Source organism: Pyrus communis, chromosome 11 (genome assembly GCF_041283825.1).
Source record: "Pyrus communis isolate YQ-2024b chromosome 11, ASM4128382v1, whole genome shotgun sequence".
Taxonomy (NCBI): Eukaryota; Viridiplantae; Streptophyta; class Magnoliopsida; order Rosales; family Rosaceae; genus Pyrus; species Pyrus communis.
In genome coordinates, this window is record NC_142575.1 from 20,052,874 (window position 1) to 20,064,435 (window position 11,562).

Sequence of the window (11,562 nt, forward strand, 5' to 3'; positions counted from 1 at the left end):
TGCATTGAGCCGATTTATAACCCTACACAATATTTAGCGAAATTCTAGTGGAAGAATGCCATCGATGCCTCTGGTACTTCAAGAATGACTTTGGTCAAATTTTCATTTCAAAGACCACAGAGCCTCTCGGTGGCAATTCAAGGACCAATTGTGATAAAAACTCAAATTTTTATATCTTTTAGACCATACAGATCATATCATTTCTGAACCTTTTATATTTCTACTGAAAATATCACGTGCTAGAAGGAGAGGTAACAGGAAGACAATCAAAAGCCGACTTGAAATCAAGAAGAATGAGAATGTAAAAACAAATAATAAAACCATATCCCACTAAATTAGGTTGACTATATAAATCCAAAAAACGCCACTGCGTTTGGTTTATGCCATGAAGAATTGAGAATGTACATATGTGAATTTTTTTTTTTTTTTCGGTAAATGTAATCTGAAGAATTTCTAAAGATACAAACCGAGAAGCCAGTCATTATTTCCCAGCGTCCTCTGGTGGTGTTTTTTTTTCCTTTTTTTCCCTTTTTCCTTCCCTTTGATGGTACATTATTTAACACGGTCGACAGAAAAGAGTCGTAACCCAAAAGAAAAGGTCAGGGGAGTAATGTACATGAGATGGGGGTGAGGGGTTTAAGATCTGCAATATAATGCAATTGCATAAATGAAATTACTTCCGGCCCAACCTTGCCAAATGCTGCTGATGTTTTGCTGCAGCTGCCTTATCAGCCGCTTCCTGTTTGAGTGCCCGCTTTGCACGCCTCCCGGTCTTATCCATTGCCGCCTCTTTCTTCCTAGGCTCACGAGATGAACTAGCACCCGAATCCTGGGTACTTGATCTGTGAACAGGCCTTGCTTCTTGACGCCCACTCCTCACATATCCATTATCACCCCATCTTCGATTACCAATCCGGATAACCGATGAACTGCTGAAGTAAGCGTCATCTAGATCATCCTCCTCTTCATCCTCGTAGGGATAATAATAACAATCTTCATGGCCTTCATACACCTCTTCACGCTCCTCCACAACTAATGGCTCAAACCATTTGGCTCTAAGGAGTAGGCACACACTCTCCTCGAACATGTAATCTTGAATGCTGTCAAGGCACAAAAATGAAGATATGCTTTCTTTTCTTAGGAATGTCAAAAACAGCGTCCTACCGGGAGGTTCTCTCCTAATTCATAACCATGTTTCTCCCTTTCTAAATATGCGCATAAAGAGAAACAAGAAGACATTAGATACCTGCCATCAAGAGAACGATGGACATTCAGGAATTCAAAAGGATGTTTACACTGAGGGCACGTGGGTTTTTGGCTGTATGTCACCCAACGAAGAATACAGGTTGCACTGCACACAGGGAAAATGAAAAATCATGAATCCGACAGCCCAGATTTAAAAATAAATAAACAGACTCCGTGAAGCTTTCTTCCTATTTTATTTTTCATGTGAGACAAAGTATAAAAGAAAAGACTACTCGTTTAACTAAAGCCTGTCTTTCCATAACTCCAAAATAGTGCAGAGTATATCTAGCGTTCTGAGTTCTCAAACGTCAGCATTTACAGAAAAGTAAACATTCAGAGATTAGAGAGCAAGAGAACTTAAAAAAGAAAAATAAAGAACAAAGAAACACATAAAGCAAATAAATACCAGATTCTTATCCTACTTGTGAAAAAGAGAACTTTATAAAAGCAGGGGAAAGAGAGAATCTACCATATCAGGAACTGGAAAAAAAAAACAAAGAAAGGGCTGAAAGAAGGTTGGTATAAGTTAAAAGATTCACTATCATACGGACACTCAGTCTCAATATCATTTTCGACTACCACCTAGATAGAAGGACCATTATAGCTCATAAACGCAGACAGCAAACCCCAATAGCATATCTTGCTAACATAGAAACATGCAATCACAGAAAACTAAGTTCCTGTTAGATAACCTTTTCATTTTTAGTTTTAGTTTTCACTTTTTTGTTAGAAATAGAGGGGAAATGCAAGGGAGAAGATGGATAAGCAAAGGTGGAGGAGTGTGGTAAGGAAGTGAACGGACGGATCTAGAACAGTACACAGAGAAACAACTAAAAACTGAATATGATTTTTAGTAAGCTTTCTTTTCTAGTTTATTGTTTCATACTTCCTACTTCATTTGTCCCTCCTCTATTCTCTTTCCTCCCTCTTATCTTTATTACAAAAGCTGAAAACAACAAAACCTAAAAACAAAATGGTTATGACATGAAGCAAACAAATTATTTTTCATTAAGTGACACGGGACAAACATATCTCTTCTAAAAATTTTACAAAGAAAAAGCAACCTGATCAGTAAAAGTTAAGAGTCTGGTCTCAAAATGCAACACAAAATCTATGGAATTTATGTAGTTACTTCGAACAGTGATGTGTGTGCATTAGGATATAAGAAACACACCATCCTTTAAACCAAAAAGGAAAATGACAAATATGTCAAGACAATTATAAAATCCATTCAGAACATGATAACAAGCCTATAAATTTTCTATAGAGGAAAGTGATCTTCATTAATAAAATCATCAATAGATGAGAAAATTTGAACATTAAATCTTGAAGGTCTTTACAGCATATCAAGCTTACTCATGCATATGCCAATGATAGCAGTAAATTTACATCCACTAATTTTCTGATCTAATGTCTATAAAACATCTAAAACACTTATTTCATTGGTTCAAAACTGTTATGATCTCCCACCTTCTAATCAATACATCACTATGATCTACTATTTCAGGAAATTATACCAAAGTGCTATACATACATACCCAACCAGAATTAAAGGAACTTTATATGTAGGCATCTTCTGTCTTTTTACACGCTAAACTACAAACTTGTATTGGCATGCACCTTAAACACATGGCTTTTAACCTTGCCCCACAGTACAACAGGTGCTAATTGATTTCACTGCGTTGTCTCGGCTCACAAGTGGTCCAAGGAAACGCCTTTAACGAGACTTGAGACAACAAATCATTGTATGAAATGTTTATGGCACCACTGAACTTTGAAATGTCAGAAGCCTGGTGAGCATACAGTACAACCCCAGACAAAAACAAGCCGACGAGTAGCACTTTTAAGAAAAGTGAATTAAGGGATACGTTCATACGCATATTGCCAATGAGGCTAAACGAGTTACCATGGAAGTTGTACAAAACCAATACCAAATGAGTAAACGACTAGAGCAACATTACAAATACACAAAACAGTTCCGGCATCAAATGCACAAACCACATCTATGGTACCAAGAAAAATGCAGCAGAGCAATACTTTATATTCCGAAAAAAGCAGAAGTGTAAATAGAAGGATAAAGAGACTGATTAGACAAACCAGTAGGCATGCTCGCAACCTTTTACCAGAGCAGTTTCTTGAAGCACAATCTCATCCAAGCATATTGCGCACACCCCACCATGATTCCCACATTTCTTTTCAATATTTTCCTCTTCCCTCCGCAATTCCGACTGAAAATTTTGATCATCCCCAAAATTAACAAATTTAACAAAACCCCAGAATCCAAACAAACCGGAAACATTAACCAATCTTTCCAATCAGACAACCAATTTCAAAAATATTAGCGTTTGGTAGCCAAGAAAATGCAAGAAAACACACAAGGACACAAATTTCAGAAATCCCAATTTTACCCCAATAAAATTTTCATTGACGCTTTTCAGTTTCTAGGTAAACAGCATCTGGGTTACGATAAAAATAAACGGATCGGAAAACGAAGTTAGATCTGGCCGGAAGAAGAAGTACCTGATGGTGATGTTGCAGGGTGGATAAATCGGTAAGATCGTCGGAGAGTAGCTGATCATGACCGTCCATGATGATGACTGAAGTTATGGTGATAGAATTGAAAAATATGTTCTAGTGATCTAGCTTAATTTCTACGCTGCCTGAAAAAATGAAGAAATTGTATATGTTGTATATCTATGATTATGTAGATGCTGGAGAATTATTCTGATTCTTCTATCCTACATGGTATATAATACTACAGGGAAAAGGTTAGAGCGAGAGAGAGAGAGAGAGAGAGAGAGAGGTGGAGAGAGAGCGGGGGAGGCCCTCTTTTGGGAATGAATCGCCCTAGGAAGAAGAAGAGGAGATGATGAAGGTTGTGGATGACATAAATTGTTAGTCCGATTAAAATTAAAACAAAAATAAAAATAAAAAATGATTTTTAATGTTCCGATGATTTGGGAATGTGGACTTGTCAGATGGGCTCGTGATGAATGTGGGAGTGTATTGTGTTTACACGTTTTGCCTTTCGATGTACTTTTCAACTTTTTCTCAGCCAATAAACCTTCTCGCGTTCAACGTTTTACATTTTCAGCTCTCCTTCCCGTTTTGCAATACCATGTTTAGAAAATTTGGCAAAAAATCAATAAAAACTTTACGAATGAACCACATATCTATAGTCAATTTTTATTTTAGAAATAATCAATGAAATATTTTTATTAATTAAGCATAGGTCAATAAGAAAAGTTAAATGGGTTTCAAGCCCATATAAATAGTCATAAAATTACTTTTTTGCTCCAATTTAAATCATAAAAAGATCCATGATTATTTTTCTCAAAAATCCTCTTTCTCCAACACATGAAGATAACTCGAATGCCTCTCTTCTCTCTCTGTCGTTGATGAATCAATACAAGCTATGAATCCATACCTAAAAGCCTAGTAATAAAAATCTCTTCAGTTGTTGTACTGGGCACAAAAATATCATCGTTGCCACTAAATTTGTCTGTCGACTATTATATCTCATCAATCCACCACTCAATGTCATCAATCCATGGCTAATCTCATCGATTCTTCGTTGGACAAACGGTTGTCAATCGAGTTCATAATAGAAATGAGAAGCGACAGAGGAAGGAGAAAGAATATAAAAATTCAAATCAGTTTATTTTCAATTTAGGCCTTGTTTTTGGATCGTGCAAGTTTATTTTTGTTGGGTTAGAGGTTTGGAATGGAGGACAAAAGACAGATTGGATTTCGACATGTTTTAATTAAATCTCAAATCAGATACTGCATAAAAAAATTATATAAAAAAAAAAAAAAAAAAAAACCAGGAAACGAACACTGTGTTACATTGTCCTGAATCAAAATGTCAACAAAAAAAAAATTAAAAAAAAACAGAATCAGGAAATGGACACTATATTGTAGTTCTAAATCCAAATGTAAAAGTAATATAAAAACAGAACCAAGAAACGTGTATCAAAATGTAAAAAAGAAAACATAACCAAGAAATGGACACTGCATTGTAGTGTTTAAATCCAAATATAAAAATAATGAAAAAACAGAACCAAAAAAACCATTCATCTCCTTGGAAAGGCATTCAGGGTGCCAAAGATATCATCTCCAAGGGTATGAGATGGGTAGTCAGTGATGGCAAGGACATTTTGTTCTTGACCCATAACTGGGTTTTTCCTCACCGCCTATAGTGACATTATTAGCAAAATATTTGAAATCCCTATCTCTCTCGCTAGCTCAAAATACACTGTTGTTTGGGGCCTAAGTAACAATGGCAAGTTCTCAGTTAAATCTGCAACATGGCTACAAATGGAGGATTTGGGTTCCTCTTCAACGTAAAGGCTTATGAATAAGATCTGGAAGTAAGTAATTCCTCCAAAGATTAAGCTGTTAGCCTGGAGTCTTGTAAAGGACAAATTACAAACTAGAAAGAGGCTTAGCAAGTTTACAACAACTTTGGACAACATATGTCCTTTATGTAATAGCCATGAGGAGGATCAGGATCACTTTTTTCTCCATTGCTCATATGCGAAACAGGTATGGAACTACTCAAATGATGCTTTATTATTAAATATTGATAGTAGCCTCACAGTTAGTGAATGGTTGTGTGGCTTACCACACAATGATAAGAGGATAATGAATAGTTTAAGTAAATCTCTAGCTATCTGCTGGCAAATTTGGAATGACAGAAATGCTAGTATTTTTAAGAATGAGAAGCCTTTTCATTATAGATCTTTTACTCGTGCCATGAATATGGTTAATAATTACTTCAAGGAGAATTCAGGTCATTCAGAGAAAGCGGATGCAGTTGCTAAAGACAATTTGATTAAGTGGCAATGCCCAATGTCCTCTCATTTTAAAATAAATTTTGATGGCTCGGTTGCAAACTTTGTGGTAGCAGGGGGATTCGTGGTTAGAAGTTGGGAGAACAAACATATCCTAGCAGGGGCAATGAACCTACGTTCTGTGACCGTCAACGCTGTCGAGACTCTAGCTTTACGGGAAGCATTGATCTGGGCTAGGAGGAGGAACTTGAATCATGTGATTGTGGAGGGTGACTCAAAGCTAGTTATTGATGCAGTCCGTAGTGTTGCAGATGTCATAGCGTCTGTTGGGCTTAAGAGAACTGAGCTATGTATTTGGGATGTTTGCCTCCCAATAGAAGCTAATATGGCCTTTCTTTTTTACTGTAATGGCCATGGTTGTGTAAGGGGTTTGATGCGAAATAGATAAGCACACAAATTAAACCCTCTTTTTGTCAAATTGTAGTAAAGATGTAAGTAGGGATCGTTCTAGACCGGGGATTAGGAGGGATTGCTAAACACTTGGAAACTGACTTAAAAACTCAAAAACACGGTTTAAAACACTAAACTCGACTCAAAGAATGCAAAACTAAAAGTTAAAACACTTAAACAAACCTAAAACCCAAAACAGCAACTAGAAGACTCAAAACTGCCTAAAAACCACTTTCTGGGCAGTTTTGAGCACCTACACTAATTTGGACGAAATTGGGTGAAAACTTGAATCAAAATACTTAGAAACACAAATCAAAACACTTTCTAACTAATCTAAGACTTCAAATTAAGGGGGATTTGTTTTGGACGAAAATTTAACATAAAACAGAAACTTTAAACTAAACAGATTGTAGAATGTTTTTGGATAAAAAGGATGGATAGAAGGCTAGTTAGGAGGTTCTTCTCCACACATGTCACACTTGCAAACAAAACGATTTTCAGTTGTTCTTCCAATAAATTATAAATACTCAACACCCCAGATTAACCGTGAATTGCACTAATTAACCCTCAGTTTTTCCACAAGTTATTAAGTTGGATGATTGCATACGACAACCCAAAACATTCCCTACAAGTTCCCTACATGAATTGCATAATAGAGATACAAGCAAAAATCATTAAGTTCTATGAAAAACATAAGCATTGACGAAGCATTCGTTACTATGAATTGCATGAAACTTATGCTAAGAATTCATTCAACGCGATCATTTTCAAGCGACCTTCACTACTTGTGATTATAAGATTATAACTATTAGGTGAAACTCCCTCATAATCTAGCATCATATTCATGCATGAAAACTAAGCGTGCACTCTCAATCAACATACACAAATAAGTTATCAATCAAATAGATGAACAAATTGAATCCACAACTTATGAAATAACAACTGAATGTAATCAAATCATATTGCAAGCATGTACATGGTTTCGAATTCCCCCCTAACCAAGGGGGTTTAGTTCCTCATACTCACAACACAAAGAATATCAAAATTAAACGTGGAATTCAACGGAAAGACAACACCTAAAATGTTCCAGCAATCCTCAATAGAATGGCATGAACGTCCCAAGCTTTTTCTCCTCCTCTTGTCTGCGGCACAAGAACTAGGACAGGTTCTAGGGGTTATTTAGATGGATGAGTAGGTAAGGAATGATATGGTAGTGTTTAGGGGATATGGGGGTTGCGGCAAAGTGTGAAAATATGGCAGATTGGTGGAGGAAGGCTGCGGCAAGGGGGCTGAATATATTTTGACGAATTTCTGATTTGTGGAGAGGGTCTTCTTTTGCGGCATGGTGGTAAAACACATATATATAGGCAGCCAAACCCTAAAGAAATCAGGTTAGACAAATGGGCTAGGGTTTGGGTGCGGCAAGAGGTTGGAAATCCACCAGAAAATAGGGTTTCTAGAACATTAGGTGCGGCATGGGCTTAGGGTAGATGGATTAGGGTTTAACTTGGCAGAAATTAAATGATTAGGCCCTAGGGTGCGGCTGATTAAGTGGGCTAGGATTAGGGTTTAGGTGCGGCATGGGCTTATGGTCCACAAGGAGTTAGGGTTTAGGTCATCTAAAAGCCCAAAGCCAAGAATAGAAACTCACGACAATGGAAACCTCCAAGAATAGAAACTTCCAACTTTAGAAACTTTGGTTGCCAATTCCGACTTCTTTGCTCATCACTTTCATTTCTTCATTTCTTAAGCTCCTTTGACCTTCAACCTCGTCCATTCCTCGTGCTCCATTTGCATACACCACATTCCAGCTCAGTTTTGCTCCAAAAGCTCCAAATTGCATCATTTCATGTAATATGTCCTTTAAACCTGAAAACACATGAAAGTAGCTTAAAAGACTACTTTAACGAAGAAAACATAACAAAAATGCATAAGAACTAGCTAACTAAGGCGCATAAATATGCTCCTATCAGGGTTCTTCTCTTTAATGCATTCATTTTACTATTAAAATAAAATAAAATAAAATAAAATAAAATAAAATAAAAAAGAAGCAAAAAACAGACACTATATTGCAGTGTCTAAATCCAAATGCAAAAATCAAGAGTCGCACGATGAGTGAGGTAAAAAAAATGAAACCAAGAAAATGACACGACAACGCAACATTTGACTCTAAATATAAAAAAACATAATCAGGAAATAGACACTAAATGCAGTGTCTGAATCCATATTAACCTATTTCAAAATATAAAATATGAGAAATAGTGTGTCAGTTGAAGTGAATGACTACTGTAGTGGTATATTGTGTATTTTAAATGAATTGAAGTATCATAATGTATGATTGATCAATTTATAATTAACATAAATATTGTTGATATATTGTCGATAATTGTACCTTTTTATTGATTTTATACAAATCACTCATATTGTTTTATGATCAAAACTGTCTATTTTTTTAGATCTCATGTAATGCAATTCTACAAAAATATCCACTAAATCAGCAATTGATAACTTATATATTTCATACATGTATACCGTCCATTTCTAGTCTCTTGGTGATGTTTTTTGAGTTAAACTGGTTGCATTTTACCCTATTTTGTGTTAATGTGCAGTTACATGTGATTTAGGATCAATTTGAAGTCAAAAGAAGTGAAAACATACCATTTCTTGGAATTGGCCCTTATTCAAATGTTGAAAGAAGTTTGGTGGCCTGTTTTGAAGCCCAAATAATAAATCCAAAGCAAATTTGGCTTGTTAGAAGACCAAGAGCATAATGGGAAAGGAGTTGGAATCTCTAGCCTGATTTGGATGAGCCAAATAAAGAAAAACATTCAAAACCTTGGCTTAATGGTTCGGACCACCTTGCAATCTATTGCAGATTCATTTAGTATATAAATACTACAGTTTCACATCACCTTAACACAAGCCCTTATTGGGGACAACCAGAGCTCTCTCCCCTCTCTTTCTTTGGCCTTTCTTCCAAAAACAAAACCCTATTTCCCTTCACCATTTGCTGCCACCGAAGAAACCATGTAGTCACGCTATGCTTGCAGAAGTTCAACACCAGAATTGCTTCAGGGGGTTTCTTCTATGAATTTAATTTCACTCATGCTGTTCTTCATATCTATATATTATATGAACATGTTGCGTAATTAAGTTCATAGCTGGGGATTTTGATGTAGCTGCAAAATTATACTATGTTATTAAGTAAAAGCATTCAATTCATCAATCTGTTTTCTTGTTTCATTCACTAATTTTATAGTTTAATTTGTTTGTTTATCTTAATGTTTGATTACCGTTAGGGTTTCCTACATATTATTTGATCAAGGTTATAGTACGCATCATGCTTAATCTTGGTGGACATGTGAATGAATGAAAAAACTGTTATGCAAACATCCTGCCATATGATTTCTTTCTTTCTTTGAAGTTTTCTTGTTCTTAATGGATTCTTAATTGGTAATCTAAATTGAATAGCACAACTAGGTTGCAGATTAGGAGTACTTGATAACAACCCCACATCAAATGGATGATCATAAATAAGTAAAATGAACCATAGTTGCAGATTGGAGAGTTAAATACGTTTTGACTTAATTTTCACGGAATTGGCTTGTGATGGTGAATTGGTATCCCTAGTCCCATCCCAATGTTAATCAATTAGTCATGTTTATCTTTTCTTGCATTTTTAAATTATTGTAGTTTTCAAAACAAAAATCCAAATTCAGTTTGTGTTCTCATTGTTTGGTTAGGGTTCCTCTAAAGCTAGTCATTTGTAGAGGTATAATTAGGCTGTGTGATTCGACACCCTTACTTGTGCCATTATATTATCCTTATATCTGCACTTAAAAGGAATACAACAAAATTTTAGCGTCGTTGTCAAGGACTAATTTCAGTCCCCTATAATTGATTGCTTTATAAACCCTTTATGTTTCTATTTTCTTAGTTTAGGTTTTAATTTTCAATTTAGTTTGTTTTGATTTCAAGTGGTATAGCAAGATGCATGGTGCATGTCCTTTATGTGGTTAAGACCAACCATCACTTTCAATTATGTCCAAGGAGAAATGAATTTCATACATTTGTCCAAGAGCATTCAAACCTCATGAGTTTCTCTAACCAAAAGGCACTACAACCATTGTCAAAACAAATAACCCTCTTTGGAAGAACCCTTATCATGGCTCTTGGAACAACATAGAAGCTCGAAATCAAGCATTTGCACCTTCACCACAACAGACCTCCTCTTGACACTTCTTTGGAGGACACTTTGAAGCAACACACTCAAAACAATTTGCAATTTCAACAAGCAACTTGTAGCATTATTCAGAACCACTTCATAGCACTAACTAAGTTGGAAATTCAAGTGGGTCAGATTGTGACACGCCCCGAGTTAGATCCCACATCGTCCAGGGGAGTGATCTTTATATGTATATTCTCATCCCTACCTAGCACAAGGCCTTTTGGGAGCTCATTGGCTTCGAGTTCCATAGGAACTCCGAAGTTAAGCGAGTTGCGCGCGAGAGCACTCCCATGATGGGTGACCCACTGGGAAGTTCTCATGTGAGTTCTCAGAAACAAAACCATGAAGGTGTGGTAGGGGCCCAAAGCGGACAATATCGTGCTACGGTGGTGGAACGGGCCCGAGATATGGTGGACCCCCGGGGTGGGATATGACAATTTGGTATCAAAGCCTAACCTTGGCCGTAGTGTGCCGACGAAGACGTCGGGCCCCTAAGGGGGGTTGATTGTTAGATCCCACATCGTCGAGGGGAGTGATCCTTATATGTATATTCTCACCCCTACCTAGCACTTGGCCTTTTAAGAGCTCACTGGCTTCGGGTTCCGTGGGAACTCCGAAGTTAAGCGAGTTACGCTCGAGAGCACTCCCATGATGGGTGACCCACTCGGAAGTTCTCATGTGAGTTCCCAGAAACAAAACCATGAGGGTGTGGTAGGGGCCCAAAGCGGACAATATCGTGTTACGGTGGTGAAGCGAGCCCAACATGTGGTGGACCCCCAGGCCGGAATATGACAATTTGGTATCAGAGCTTAACCCTGGCCGTGGTGTGCTGACGAAGACATCGGC

General features: G+C 36.9%; 1 protein-coding gene across 1 annotated transcript; it reads right to left on the bottom strand.

Moving 5' to 3' along the window:
* Positions 1-312: 312 nt before the first annotated feature.
* Positions 313-4,215, bottom strand: LOC148693033 (uncharacterized). The gene is made up of 4 exons (XM_088680366.1): positions 3,766-4,215; positions 3,343-3,473; positions 1,247-1,351; positions 313-1,100 (listed from the first exon to the last, which is right to left on the bottom strand). The coding sequence occupies exons 1-4, from the start codon at positions 3,832-3,834 to the stop codon at positions 674-676; spliced, it is 732 nt and encodes a 243-aa protein (XP_088536492.1). The 5' UTR covers positions 3,835-4,215; the 3' UTR covers positions 313-673.
* Between the last annotated feature and the right edge of the window lie 7,347 nt (positions 4,216-11,562).